This window comes from Mustela nigripes, chromosome 1 (assembly GCF_022355385.1).
Source record: "Mustela nigripes isolate SB6536 chromosome 1, MUSNIG.SB6536, whole genome shotgun sequence".
In the NCBI taxonomy this organism is placed as follows: domain Eukaryota; kingdom Metazoa; phylum Chordata; class Mammalia; order Carnivora; family Mustelidae; genus Mustela; species Mustela nigripes.
In genome coordinates, this window is record NC_081557.1 from 58,045,359 (window position 1) to 58,061,264 (window position 15,906).

The 15,906-nt window shown below is 38.1% G+C and overlaps 1 protein-coding gene across 4 annotated transcripts in view; it reads right to left on the minus strand.

The window, feature by feature from the left end:
* Positions 1-1,656: 1,656 nt before the first annotated feature.
* PRCP (prolylcarboxypeptidase) overlaps positions 1,657-15,906 on the minus strand; it is a 73,900-nt gene continuing 59,650 nt past the window's right edge. For all 4 annotated transcript variants that reach the window (XM_059411842.1, XM_059411858.1, XM_059411865.1 and 1 more), the window contains exons 8-10: positions 14,630-14,794; positions 13,761-13,948; positions 1,657-2,404 (exon numbers count right to left, since the gene is read on the minus strand). In XM_059411842.1, the coding sequence (XP_059267825.1) occupies positions 2,188-2,404; positions 13,761-13,948; positions 14,630-14,794 (570 nt within the window). In that variant the 3' untranslated portion in view covers positions 1,657-2,187. The remainder of the gene's footprint in view (positions 2,405-13,760; positions 13,949-14,629; positions 14,795-15,906) is intronic.

Sequence of the window (15,906 nt, forward strand, 5' to 3'; positions counted from 1 at the left end):
GCCATCATCTACAAATGATGGGTTTCGACTGGATGACAGCTGCGGTGCCCTCACCTTCTAATATACTAGACTAGACATTGTTTCTTCTGGGTAATCTCTTGATCCTACAGATTCCCTAAGAAAAATTCCTATTTCCTTCCTTCTATCTATTAACTCCAGGTAGTTAAAGTAACAAAAAGAGAAATAACCCCAATTCTTTAGGTCTCTCTTTCGTTGTCTTTCAAAGGCATCATCTATTAATGAGGAAATGCTTTAAATAAGGCTCATTTCATGGTCCAGTTCTTTTTCAATTTAAAATTAAATTCTAGATTATTATAATTAGGCTAATTTAAGGCTGCTGTCTGTAATGAAACATACATTGAAAAACATTACATAAGACCAAATTATACTTGCATAAAAATACAGCAATTTTTGACAATATGTCTCTTCACAAAAATGTAATTCATCCAAACAACAAATATTAAATCAAATGGCAAAATATTTTAAAGATTTTAAATAAGCGCAGGATTTCAAGGAAAGTATCACAAAATCAATGGTACCTAAAATAAATAGTAAAGCATCTCCTCTATTAAGCATTTAAACCCTGTACTATATAACTTCTTAGTTGATAGAGAATAAAAACTAGTAGTTTTGACCCTTAAATTCTCACTCCAGCAGACTTTGCTCTGATACTGAAACGAAAATAGTGACTAAATGCTTTGATGGACAACTCATTACAATGAGAACTGAAGGCTTCCAAAACCAGACAAAGATTTTTTTCTCTATCTCCCAGATGCCAGGAAACTGAAATATTTCAGTTTCCCACTCAAGAATGCACTCTATATCTGCACTTTAAAAAAAATAAGTGCTTTAGAAATGAATGAGCTCAAGGTATAGTTTTTGAAAAGCAGAAAATGTTCCCAAGGCAGGGTGAAGAAAAAAAAAATTACTGAGAAAATAAAAAAGAAACAAGAGGGAAGAAATCTTTCAACAGAGTAGAAACTGTTAGTCTCTCTGTGTCCCTGAAAGGTTTTGATCCAACCCTATTTGTTATCCTAGAAAAGCTCTTCTGAAGAAAGGTCTCAGTGTAAGAACTGCTTGAAAGAAGCCAACCCCTTGGAAATAGAACGGCTCGGCCATTTATTAATGTCAAATATGCTGCCTGCGTGAATTAGTCAGCTTGTCTTTTGGAAGCCATACAGAAAAGTTCTCGTGCACCTGCCTCTTAGCACCCTGACACTTCTGACTTTAATGACAGCAGTAATGACCACCAGGAGATAAAATTTAAAAAAAAAAAAAAAAAAAGCTGAATATAACTACATTCTATCTTCTAAATAGCTGATTCACCAATTTTTAAAGACTTCTCACTGAAATATCATCAGTGACTGCAGTATATAAAAGCTCGCTCAAATGTAAAAATAAAAGCAAAACAAGAGTCATTCTTTAAACTGGCAAAATGTAACCAAATTACCACAAAACTGACCTTAGGAACAAAGAGAAATGGAGCAGAAAAAGGCCAGATTTCTTACTGACAGTACCACAGTGGCAAATATCCCAGAATGGAAAAAAGCTGCCAAATAGAAGAGAGAAAATTAAAGGACTTTCCAAAAGCAGCCAAGCCCAGTGTACACAGCATTCCCAACAGCTGGAGTGAGCTTCAGAAGCAACACACAGGTATAAGGTCCAGCCTTATTCTTTATTTACAGCACAGTTCAAAGTCATTAAATCAAGTACAAAAGAAATGGCTTCCATTTCCTGGATTGGCATCAGACATCCTTCCTACCAGCTGCAATTACATCATTTTTATCTATTTTCTGCTTTTCTTTTTTTCAGGGGGGAGGGTTGGGGAGTGACAAAAGGACCAAAGAGACTTAAAACTCAAAACCAAGAGAAAGCCCTGTTTGCAGAGAAACAAAGGAAGCGACTCTCCCTCTTGTGAAAGGCAGTCAGGAACTCTGCTCCAGTTATGAGGGCCACTGATGGTGTAGGAAAGTGTCACAAAGAGATTCTTCCTGGAGGTTGTGTGAAGATGGCGAGGACCCAGGATGTGGGAAGGCTGCTGTCACCACCATCACCCTCTTTTCTATCTCAACCTTCGCCCCACCAAATCTAAAGACAAACAAGGAAAAGTAATTACATGTAGAAAATCAAAGTGAATGGGAACATGGGTAGAATTAACATAAAAGAAGTGAAAATGATCAAAACTGTTCAGTGCTTCTTTCTCAGACTGGCATAGAAATTTCTGATCCACTGCTTCATGTGTCTAACTTCCAAGGAGCGGGCTAATATCACGGTCGTGGGATCAAAGGCATTTCTGGCTCGGAGATCTAGATGATGGGCCCCATCTGGGATGGTGATCGCAACCAAGGTGTCTGTGATATCCTTGGTTACTCCACCTCCTGACCAGGGGTCTAGTTCACCATTGCTAAGTGAGGGAAAGAAGAAAAAATAAGATTGTTAGTTTTTCATAACTATACCCAGATAAGATAGGAGAAACCTATTATATACATAACATCTAAAATTACAAGTTCATAACCTGAGGGATTTGATCTGAGGATCTAATCTGTCATATAAAAAGCTACTTCATGCTCAAGTTTTATAATATTTCTACAAACAAGAAACAGAATCAGAGAAGGCTGAAGGTGGTGCTCCATGAAGCATCCCAGATTACACTTAGGACTTGGAATTCAGAAGGCTGAATTTCAATCCCAGATTCATCACTCAAAAGCTAGATGACACACAAGCTACCAGACTCAGTTTCTTCATCTGTAAAATAGAGGTAATAAGGCCGACCTCTTACGGTTGTTACAAGGTTAAACCACATGGTAGATGTGGATGTACTGAATAAGCACAAGTGTAAGGCACAGATGAGTCCTTCAATTTATACTGGTTTCCTTCTTTTCTAGGACCTAACTACCAGAGTGATTTAAAAAAACAAAACAAACTCCCATATTTAAAAAACTCTACTTATTTCAGCTTTAAAAAAGAAAAACTGCTTTCTTTTTCAAGATTTTATTTATTTGAGAGAGAGCAGAAGAGAGAGTGCGCAGGAGAGAGGAGCAGAGAAAGAGGAAGAAGCAGGCTCCACACTAAGTAGGGAACCCAATGTGGGGCTCGATCCCAGGGAGAGGCAGAGGCTTAACTGACTGAGCCACCCAGGCACTCCCTTTTTTCTTTTTAAATAATACTTTCCTCTTAATACTACTTTGGGAAATAGGATGGTAGAACTAAAAAAAAAAGTTCCTCTGGATCTAGAATCAGAAACTTTGGGCATTACTCAAAGATCTTCATTTTATATTAGCTTTTAAGTTAAATAAATGGTATTTTATTAGTCTTGGCTGGTTCACACAACATTTCAGAATGATGTAAATAGGATCAGTCATTAACTGGTTAGTTTGGCCGAGTAAAAACCCAATACTCCACTGATAGCATTCTTAATAATATTGTTAAGTTTTGTTGAGATATAATTCCCCTATCATAGAAATCACCCATGTAAAATGTACAATTTAATGGTTTTTAATATGTTCAGAGTTTACAACCATCACAATAAAGAATATTTCACCACCTCAAAACAAAACCCATACTCATGGCAGTCAATCTCTATTCTCCAACACCATTCTCCCTCATTCTCAGTCCCAAACAACCACTAACCAACTTTCTACCCCTATAAATTTGCCTTTACATTTCATATAAGTGGAATTATTCAATATACAGTCTTGTGATTGACTTATTTCACTCTGGCGTAATGTTTTCAAGTTTCATCTATGTTATAGCATGTATCAGTACATTATTCCTTTTTATTGCCAAATTGTATTTCATTGTATGGATACATCACATTTCATTTATTCAATCATCAGATGCACATTTGTATTGTTTCCACTTTTTGTCTATTATCAACAACATTGCTTCCGTGAACATTTTCCATGGGTGCAGGCTTTCATTTCTCTTGGAATGGAATTTCTGGGATATATGGTGACTTAACATTTTAATGCACTGTCAAACTTTTTCCAAAGCAGCTACAGTTTTACAATCCTACTAGCAACATAATTGTTTCAGGATTTCTTTTCCTCTAGTGCCGTGGTTCTTGGTCATATCAGTTCAAAGAATGAAGAGGTAGACCAGATAAACAGTGGTGGGCAGCAAAGTAAACTTTATGGGTAGTACAAAGCTCCCAAAGAGGGAAGGCACCTGAGAGGGTTGCCCTCAGAGTTTCTAAGTCCAGGCATTTTTATGAGATTTCTGGCAGGTTGTTTTAATCTGATTAAAACAGATATGCACCTGTCACCCAATCAGGTTTTTGTTCATGCACGTGTCTACCTATCAGGTAGTTGTTCATGTGGGGAAAGGTGGAGTGCTCCTTCCAGAGTAGTTGAAGCCTTGGAGATCAAGAGGGCTGCAGACGACAACGCCCTAAGCTATGCTGGCCAGCCACAGGCCACCAGATCAAGCTCTTTGCTTTAATATCCCATAAACCGTTGAGCTGGCCCTGGGGCCTGGCTTAGGACTCCGAAGGCCATTTCCTTCCTTTCTGCCACATACATGTGATAAGTCCTCCCAGTAGGAAGACTTAAAGCTGGGGCACTCAGTAAAGCTTACAATAACAGGATGGGGTCTTTTTCCTTTTAAGGATAGTTTCCTCTTTTTATTTATTTATTTTTTAATTGACAGATAAGCGTCTGGGTGGGGGAGGAGACAAAAGGAGAGGGAAAAGCTGGCTCCCCACTGAGTAGGGAGCCCAGTGTGGGGCTCTGATCCCAGAACCCTGAGATCATGACCTGAGCTGAAGGCAGGTGCTTAACCAACTGAGCCACCCAGGTACCCCCTAAAATATTTTGGCAGTGGTGGCATTTAAACCCACATCCCCAAAGAGACAGAAGTCTTAATCTATTGCCTTAGATTGCTCAGCCATGCTACCACCTGAGCACCCTGAACCAAGGGTAGTTTCCTCTTAGAATGGGCCTCCCCTTTCCCCTGCCTGCCTTTCTTCCGACTACCCTCCACTATAAAAGGGTTTCAACTTCTCTATATTCTTGCCAATACTAATAATCTTTTTGATCATATCCTATGTGGGTGTGAAATGGAATGTCACTGTGGTTTTTATTTGAGTCTCCCAAATGACTGATGATATTGAGCATTTTTTCATGTGCTGAATGGCCAGATGTAAATCTTCTTCGAAAAAAATATTCAGATGTTTGACAGTTTTTAAATTGAGTTATCATTTAAAATCATTTGATCCATTTTTGAGTTAATTTTTTGTATGCTTATGAGATAGGGATCCAACATCTCTCTTTGGGTTGTGAATATCCTTTTTCCCCAGCATCATTTCTTGAAAAAAACTATTCTTTCCCCAACAAATGGTCTTGGCCTTTTGTTGATAATCAATTAACCATACACATAACAAGGGCTGATTTCCAGACTATCAATTCACTTTGAAAGATCTGTATACCTTTCTTTATGACAATATAATAATGTATTGATTATGGTAGCTTTATAGTTTGTAGTTTCAAACAAGGAAGTATGAGTTCTTTTTCAAATTTGTTCTTCCTTGTTAAGATTGTTTTAGCTATTCTAGGTCTCCTGTATTTTTATATGAATTTTAAAATCAGCCTGTCAATTTATGTGGAAAAGCCAGCTGAAATTTTGATAGAGATTGCACTGAATTTGTAGAATATTAACAGCTTACTGATATTACCTCCTCCACAAGAACATGGGATTTTAGATCTTTAGTTTCTTCCAACAATGTTCTATAGTTTTCAGTGTATAAGTCTTATACTTCTTTTGTTAAGCTTATTTAAAAATATTTTATTCTTGATGCTATTGTAAATCAAATTGCTCCTTAGTGTTATTAACTCCACACCTGCATAGAGTGGTTTCGAGTTTACCAAGGCCTTCACATTTGACTATAACAACTCTGTGAGGCAGGTTTAATTACAACTCTTTCATAGATGAGAAAACTAGTATTGAGGGGCACCTGGGTGGCTCAGTGGGTGAGCCTCTGCCTTCGGCTCAGATCATGATCTCAGGGTCCTGGGATTGAGCCCTGCATCGGGCTCTAGGCTCAGCAAGGAGCCTGCTTCCCCCTCTCTCTGCCTGCTTCTCTGCCTATTTGTGATCTCTGTCTGTCAAATAAATAAATAAAATCTTTAAAAAGAAAGAAAGAAAGAAAACTAGTACCGAGAGAAATTAAAAGACTTGCCCAAATCATTCAGTTAGAAATGGCAAATCTGAGATACAAACTCAGGCCTTGTAAGCCCAGTCCAATGCTCAATCTTATACTTCCCTACATTTCATAGATACAGGTTGAAAATGAACAGCACACATCCTCTTGACTTCTGTGGTGCAGAGTAAGAAGAACATGAGCTTTGGGATTAGACATACCTGGGTTCCAATTCCAGGTCTGCTTCTCAGCTTCCTAACCTCATGGATGTTTAGATTCCTCAAAATAAAATAAAGACTGAAATACCTGGATTTAAGAACCTGGGAACTATTAGATCACTTTTCCCTGGTACTGCACCTCTTGGTATATCTTTATCTACATATAATTTGATTTCACTTACAGAATATTTTTATGTGCATTCTGACATTTCTCTCATATATTCCATTTTGCTGATACTGTTACAAATCTTTAGGGTCACATTATCAGATATATGAAATGGTTCCCATAATCTACATAACCATTTTTTTCAAAGATTTTATTTCCTTATTTGACAGAGAGAGATCACAAGTAGGCAGAGAGGCAGGCAGAGAGAGAGAGAGGAGGAAGCAGGCTCCCTGCAAGCAGGGAGCCCGATGCGGGGCTCGATCCCAGGACCCTTGGGATCATGACCTGAGTTGAAGACAGAGGCTTTAACCCACTGAGCCACCCAGGCACCCCTACATAATCATTTTTGAAAGTCTCATCTTTAAGTACAGTCTATACAAGATGACTATCAAATAATATTCTTAGGGAGGACCTTTCCCCTAAACTTCAAAAGCAAAATTCAACTGCTAACTTGACATTTTCACACGGAAATCTCATTAGACATCTCAAACTTACTAGGTCCAAAACAGAGCTCTTAAGAGTCCCTAACTGCCAACCACCCCCTCACTATCTTCCCAATGTTTGCTGAAGGCAACTCTATCCTTCTAGTTGATTAGGCCAAAAAGTTTGATGTCATTTTTTAACCCTCTCTTTCTTTCATGCCCAAGGGGTCAAGAATTCCTATCAGTTATATATTCAAAAATATATCTAGAATTTCAACACTTCTCACTACATCCACTGCCACTACTCTGACCCAAATCACCATTATTATCTCTAGCCTAAAGAGTGTTTTAACTGATCTTCCAGCTTTTATTCCTAGCTCCCTGCTTAGAGCAGCCAATTTGATCTGGTTAAAACCTGAATTAGATTGTGTCACTTCTCTGCTCAAAACACTGAGTTTTCCCATTTCACTCAAACTAAAAGCCAAAATCTTTACTAGACTCTACAAGTCTGTACATGATCTGGACCCTCTGTGGTGTCTGATTTTCTCTCCTGCTACTCTCTCCCTCATTAGTTCCACTCTAGCCATACTGACCTCCTTACTGTATATGGAATAGAACATGATAAGACATTTACTTCTCAAGTCCTTTACCCTTGCTTACTCCTTGGTTTAGAGTGTTCTTACTCCACAAACCCATGGCTACCTTCTTCCATTAGATGATTTTTCAAAAGTTCCCCCTTGTGAGATCTTCTTTGGTAACTCATCTAAAACTGCAAAACTTGGGGAGCCTAACTGGTTCAGCTGGAAAAGCATGTGACTCTTGATCTTGGGGCCATAGGTTCGAGCCCCACATTCACTGTAGAGATTATTTAAGTAAATAAAAGAAATAAAGTAAAATAAAACTGCAAACCTTTTCCCTCCTCCCGACATTTCATGGCCTCTCCCCTGGTTTATTTTTCCTCCTTAGCACTTAGCTCCTTCTAACGTATTTATAGGTACAATTTTTACTATCTCTCCAACTAGAACTCCATGAGAGTTTGTTTATTACTATTTCCACAGTGCCTAGAACCAGGCCTGCACATATTAGAAGCCAAATATTTATTAAACGAATGGAGGAAAAAGTAAGTGTATAGTTATCTGTGGCCTTGTACTAAATGCCCTACAAAGAGATCCATAAATATATGTATCCAAGTTCAGGAACAAGAAATCACTCCACACTTTTTTACATGGGAAACCAGAGTTAATATAAGTGATTAATATAAATATAGGGAGACTGACCTCCACCTATGTGTAGTAGTGGCAAGAACAATTAACTAACAAGATCAAAGTTTTATACCCTTACCAGCCCATGACCTTGGGTAAATCATCTAACCTCTATGAACTTTAATTCCCACATGTATTACAAAGAAAAAAAATATTTAATTTTATTTTTTAAAGATTTTTTTTTTAATTTTAGAGAGAAAGAGAAAAAGAGGGAGAGAGAAGGAGAGAAAGCAGCAGGGAGGGGCAGAGGGAGAGAGAGAATCTTTAGTTGATTCCCACCTCAGCCTGGAGGCCATGATGGGGCTCGATCCCTTGATCCACAAGATCATAACCTGAGTCAAAACCAAGAGTCAGACGCTTAACCGAATGAGCCACCCAGGCACACCCCGCCCCCCAAATTTTTTTAAAGAGAAGAAAATTCCTTTCCCTCACAGAGATACTGTGAGGTTCACGTTATATGACAGTAAAGTATAAACTATAAAATGTGTGGTATTATTATAATTATTATTATCATAGTTTGTAAGCATGAAAAGTGTTAATACTTCTGAGAGGTAATTTAATCATGAAAAAGGATGTGAAAGCTTGTCTCATAGAACTCTGGCCAGAAAAGTAATGCGATCAACTTTTTCCAGGTAAATGACAAACTAAATGAGAAAATATGCACTTAGGTACATTTTGTGTGTATGTGTGTGTGTGTGTGTGTGTGTGTATTTGAAATACAATTTTAAACTCTCTGTTCTAGGGCACCTGGCTGGCTCAGTTGGTTTAGTGCCCAACTTTTGGTTTCAGTTCAGGTCATGATCTCATGGGTGGTGGGATTGAGACCACCATGGGATCCCATGCTAAGAAGTACGTGTGCCAGAAGATTCTCTTCCTCTGCCCAACCCCCAACTCATATGCTTACTCCGTCTCTCTCTTCCTTTCTCTCTTTCTCTCTCTCAAAGAAATAAATCTTAAAAAAAAAAAAAAGAAGTCCCTGGGGCACCTGGGTGGCTCAGTGGGTTAGGCCACTGCCTTCGGCTCAGGTCATGATCTCAGGGTCCTGGGATTGAGCCCCACATGGGGCTCTCTGCTCAGCGGGGAGCCTGCTTCCCCTTGCCTTTTTGCCTATTTGTGATCGCTCTCTGTCAAATAAATAAATAAAATCTTTGGGGGAAAAAAAAAAAAAGAAGTCCCTGTTCTATTCTCACCACACTTTCTCTTTAGAAACAAAATTAATTCGATTGCAACTTAATAACATCATTCTTGAGGAAAAAATAAATCACTCCAAAAATGTAGATTTTTGATTTTGTTAAAAACAAAAAGGATAACTCCCATGCAAACTAGCAGCCTTAGTTTTCAAATACCAGATAAATTCTTAAACTACACAGGAGTTAGATTCTCTTAAGTGAACAAATAGCCTTTATCATTATTCTGATTTGACAGAACCAACCCAGATAGGAAACTCTCCATTATTTGCAAAACAAAAAAGCCATCCCAACAGCCACATAAGAAGCAAACTGCATTTGATTTAAAAGGTCATCTGAATCAGCCCAGTGGCTTAGCAACAGTGTTTGGAGTTGCTGAGAAACCTAAGATGCACATGGACTTGAATTTCTTGGTCTTAGACACATGAAAGCTAAACCAGCCACTGGGACTTTTACCAAAAAAAAAAAAAAAAGAAAGAAAGAAAGAATACTGGCTTTTATGAGAGCATCTAGATGCCTGGATAAAATTCCCAACAACAAGCTTCTAATCACTGGCAATAATTAATTTGCCTGAGAAATGATATTAAACTAACCAACTCCTCAGGGACTCCCTTTTGAATTTATATTTAAGTAACTGAGCATGACCATTGATAAGATAATTCTTTACTAGTTGGGGTTGGGGGAAAATAAATCCTTCTAACAAAACTGTGGAATAAAAAAAAATTACTGAAATGAAACGAATAATGGCTACTACTTATTAAGTCACCATTCATTCCACGAATGTTTACTATGTACAATGCATTCAACAGTGAGCAGACAAAATCTCTGCCCTCATGGTGCTTACTTCCATGACAATCTATTTACTCATTAAAGTACCTCTGTTTCGTAGTCATTATTTCTAACTTAAACAAACTGGCAATTTGCCTAAGTCTATACAGCTTAACTCTTAGGTCTCCCTGACTTAAAGCCCAAGCTTTTAATTTAACTGACAAACCTCTGATCAGATAAATTCATACTCAACTTTTCATTCAGAAAAGCAGTCACAACTAGATTTGCATGAGACAACCAAAGGAGAGAGGCAGGGACATAAAGACACTTTCCACCTGGTTCCTTGAACATTTACTTAGTCATCAACCAGAACCTTTTTCTAGCTGATACCATGAAGTAAACAGAACAGAGACACCTAAGGCTGTTTCTTTACTTTGAGAATGTGTTTTTTTCAGAAAAGCAGGAAAATTTTGAATTTTTTAAAACTTTAAAATTTTTACATTGGATTTCTCACACCTAGCAGCATAAAGATTTCTTTTTAAAAGTAGACTTGCCACTGCAAAACAAAACAAAACAAAAACCTCAGTATCTTCATATACTCCTGCTTTTAAACTTTCTCATGTCTTGGAAGCCTTTCTAAGCTTTGTATTTTGTTCCTTGTTTTTATCCACACACACATTTGTGGGCATCCAGTATGTGCCAGTCACCAGAGTATCAAAGGCACAGATATGATTAAGACAAAGTCTCTGCCACTAAGAAGTTTACAATCTCATGGGGCAGAAAGAAATAGATAATTTCCAACAGAGTGTTAAGCGATATTCACAGGCCTAGGGGAGCTAAAGGGTTGGGAGAAATCTAACCTCCCTGGAGGACTCAGGGAAGGTGTCTTGTAAGATGCCTGAGTCTTAAAGAAAGGGAGAAAAAGATGAAGTGAAAGAACACGCAAAAACAAATAGTTCCCTGTGGTTAGGACATTAAGTATAAGGCAGAGAGTGTATTTCCATTTATTCATTCCACAAATATTTTTTGAGCACATATATTTGTCAAATCTGGGCCAAATATTTCCTTGGGTTAACTCTTAAGCATCACACAACACAGTGCAGTGAGTGGTATTATTATTAGCATTTTACAGAAAAGTAGACTGAGGATCCAAGAGCTTAGTAATTTTATTTAAAACAGCTCATTTGACCTTTGCACAGTTCTGTTAGAAAGTCCCACCTTATTATGCAGTTAAAAGTTTCTAACACTAAGCTATAATTCCCATCTCTTGGCTTCAGTTCTATTCTCCAAAATTTTTTCACAAAATCTGCCTTCTTCCCCAATGATGATGATGATTTTGATAGCCTAAGCAAAATAAAAGCTCAAACTGATATCCAAAATACTCATCTATTCTGGTTGACTCTAATAAAAAAGGACAATATATTTAACCAAAAGTCACATATTAAAACCTTCATATAAGGATTTAAAGACTCTACAATTCAACTTGAACTTCGGCTTTATAGGGTTAAAGCAATGAAGGATGAGCTTAAAGTATCAGCATGCTACTGAAATCCATTTAAATACTATATGGAGATACATTACCAAAGAAAAAACAAGAAACTGACAAAGTAATTCCTCTTCTGAAGAACAAAAATGAACCTGGACATCAAAAGCATTGTGTTTAAGCCTTTTACAGTCCTTTAGGTCCCTTCATGTTTTTCTGATTTCACACACCCTCGTTTGGCACAGCTTCCTTAAATAATCTATACTTAGATTTATTTGCTCAACCATCACTTTATAAGATTGAGCGGAAAAGTATAGTTTTGAAAAATCCTACTGAGAATAAGAAACACAATTTAAGGGGTGCCTGGGTGGCTCAGTGGGTTAAAGTCTCTGCCTTCGGCTCAGGTCATGATCCCAAGGGTCCTGGGATTGAGCCCCCCATCGGGCTCTCTGCTCCTCAGGGAGCCTGCTTCCTCCTCTCTCTCTGCCTGCCTCTCTCCCTACTTGTGATCTCTGTCTGTCAAATAAATAAATAAATAATCTTTTAAAAAAAAAGAAACACAATTAAAAAAAATTAAACCGAAGAATCTTTACATTTTCCATTTAAGTGTTTCAACTTTTATTTGGTGCAGGTAACCTGTTGGGTTAGCCAACAGCAGGAATCTAGTAAGAAAGGCTCTTTTGCAAAGAGGGCAGTGCCACCAGCCTAAATCCAGAGAATGATCCTTCAGCTACTGGCCATATCCAGAAGGCCAAATTTGACTGTCATTTTATTTTTTTTTATTTTTATTTTTTAAAAATATTTTATTTATTTATTTGACAGACAGAGATCACAAGTAGGCAGAGAGGCAGGTGGAGAGGGAGGTGGAGAGGGAGGAGGAAGCAGGCTCCCTGCTGAGCCGAGAGCCCGATGAGAGGCTCGATGAGGGGCTCGATCCCAGGACCTTGGGATCATGACCTGAGCTGAAGGCAGAGGCTTTAACCCACTGAGCCACCCAGGTGCCCTTGACTGTCATTTTAAAGAGCTTGTAAAAGAATGACATTCACAGTTTAAACAATAGCTCCACATGAAGAAGTATACACACTATCTCACAACTACTTTTATGCAGATTTGGGGACTATTTTTAGGAATTGACTGTTATCTTGAGAGCTGACAGCCTACTATTCAAACCAAAAAATATGGAAATTTTAAAGTCACAATCAGATACACACAGGAGTCCACTCAGATTATGTCTGACTTGAGCCAATACCAAATACATCCATTCCATCTAAAGAAGCAACTTAACGCAGAACAAACACAGGTTTTGTAGTCACAGGCCAACGTTGAAATCTGGCTTTAACACTTAGTTACTATGACAAAGCTGCTTTATCACTTAGTAACTATGACAAAGCTAGACAAGGTTTGGCAAGTGACTGAACACAGTGACCTTCACTTTCCTCCTCAGTAAAAACGGGACTGTAATAACTACTTCACAGAACTGTTGTGAGGATTCAATTAGGCAACTTATTTAAAGTGCCTCACTTAGTGCCTGAATCAGAATAGTGTAGGCACCTCAAAAGTGTTTGAATAAATACTAAAAACACCTTTATTAACAATTAGTAATAGTATCAACAGCGACACAAATTGAGAGCAGTAGATGATGCTTCATTTTGTGCTACCCTTTTTTCAATAAAATATTTAAATGTCATTGTTATTATTCTTTTTAAGCCTTTAACCATGTTGGTAACAGAGTATAAAATCATATCTCTTACACAGCATCCACTTTTTTTTTTTTTTTTTTTTAAGATTTTACTTATTTATTTGACAGACAGATCACAAGCAGGCAGAGGCAGGCAGAGAGAGCAAGGGAAGCAGGCTCCCTGCTGAGCAGAGACCCCCCCCCCAAAGCGGGGCTTGATCCCAGGACTCTGGGATCATGACCTGAGCTGAAAGTAGAGGCTTAACCTACTGAGCCACCCAGGTGCCCCAGCATCCACTATCTTTCAAAGAAAGACATGATGGATACCACTACTGCATTCTATATTGTTTACTGTCAGCATTTTTCTTGTTCTATCTTCTCAGCTATTCTACAAATGTCTCCATCAACCAAAGTTTTTCTTTGCATGAGTAAAAACTCACCTAAAAATGATGTTCGTGTGTGAACTGATGTTTTTGCCTCCATACATAGTAATGATCCAGGCAGGCCTCGGTCTTACACTCCACTGTTTAAAACAGTCATCAGAAAATTCCCTCAAGTTCCATGCGTGAGGTTCAAACATGTCATCAATACCATTAGTACAAAAAGGCATGATCATTTCTGTGCAGGCCTATAAAAGGAAACCAAAAGAGAATCCAGTAAGAAAATGAGGCACAGAGTTAAATAAATTACCCAAAGTCATACAGTGAATAGTAGCAAAGCTAGAACTTGAACTCAGGCAGTCTGGCTTCAAAGTACCCACTCTTTACTCTGTTAAACCATCTTTTGTTATTCCTGGAAAGGCCCAGCTAAGAAGTTAACAAAAGTTAGGGCTATATATTCTTCCTTCGTAAACTGCTTTCTTACACATCTTTTATCATAATTAATCATCAAAACAACTCTGGAGGGTATGTATTATTATTAGTCTCATACAGATTAAGGAATGGAGGTTGAGAGAAAGTCAAGTCAGGCTGCCCTTCTTTTCTGTATCCATAAAATGCTTCTTTATAGGACTTATAAAGATCTATTGTAACATAAGTATCTTTTTTCACTGAGCTATATTTGAAAGAGAGATCATGTCCTATTTATCTCTGAGATAAATGCATAAGTACCCAGAATATATTTGGTGATGATTAAATACAGGAAGGAAGGAACGAATGAATGAACGAACGAATTTATCCATGGTCTCACAGTGTAAGATAATGGAGCCCAGATTTGGATCCAGGTCAGTGACAAAATCTTGTGAACTCTGTTACAGTACAACGATATCAGTGAAAAGTAAGTTCTACTTGAGGAAATGATACACGCTTACCTGATAGCTCCAACCCTGGGTTCCCAGATTGCTAGTTGTTGTCTCTGATATATTCAGGCAACTCGCCTGGCCTGAATAATTATAATACACATTCAGAGCTTGGAAAATATTCTGTAGAAGCTGTGCATCAGATACACTGGGATTTTTCAAATACTGGCACACTACCTGTCATTTTAAAGAAATGTAAAGGAAAAAGAGTTTATATTTACAAAATCATAATTTTTAATGAAAAAAAAATTTTCATTTGTCTATAAAACAATCTTAAACATCTAATAGCACTGCTTGATAGTTTTCATCTCGAGTATAATCCCGTTCATAAATGAATAAACCATTAATTTCCAAGTATAAAATTTAAATTATTCTCTTAGCTACAGAAATAAACCAGTCATTTGCATAGTGCAAAGTCCTCCACATCTACCACTGTAGGCTCATCCTTTCTTCCAATCTAGCAAAACCATTCCCATCACACCAGGCTCTTTCTCTCCTCTTTGCCTTTCCTCACCCTGAAATACCCTTTCCCACTCTCCCACTCCATTAATTTAGTCTGGCAAACACCAATTCATTTTCTATGATACTTAGCTCAAGTATCACCTCCTCTATAAGGCCATCATTAACTACGGCTTCAAGTTGGGAAGATCTAAATCACCCGCTTTGTGCTTCTACTTATGCCCCGTACTTCCTGTGCTTCTACTTATGCCCTATAGCAGAGCCCCTATAACACTGCACTGTACTCATGTAATTCCAGAACATCTCACTCAGCACTTAGCAAAGTATCTGACAACTAAATGCTAGCTGAATGAGTAAGCACGTTTTTATAAAACTACAAAATTTATAAAATTTCTTATGGAAAAACTATACCAAGCTCCAACATCTGTGGTATGATAAGAAGCATATTAGGCAGTAAACCAGCTTCCAAATATTCCTATCACTAGACTATAATCAGCATCTGAAATTCTAGTATTTTTTTTTTAAGATTTTATATATTTATTTGACAGAGAGAGATCACAAGCAGGCAGAGAGAGAGGAGGAAGCAGGCTCCCTGCTGAGCAGAGTACCCGATGCGGGGTTCAATCCCAGGACCCTGGGATCATGACCCGAGCCGAAGGCAGAGGCCTTAACCCACTGAGCCACCCAGGCACCCCATAAAATTCTAGTATTAAAAATCACAGACAAGGGGACCCTGGGTGGCTCAATGGGTTAAGCCTCTGCCTTTGGCCAAGGTCATGATCCCAGGGTCCTGGGATCAAGTCCTGTATCGGGCTCTCTGCTCAGCAGGG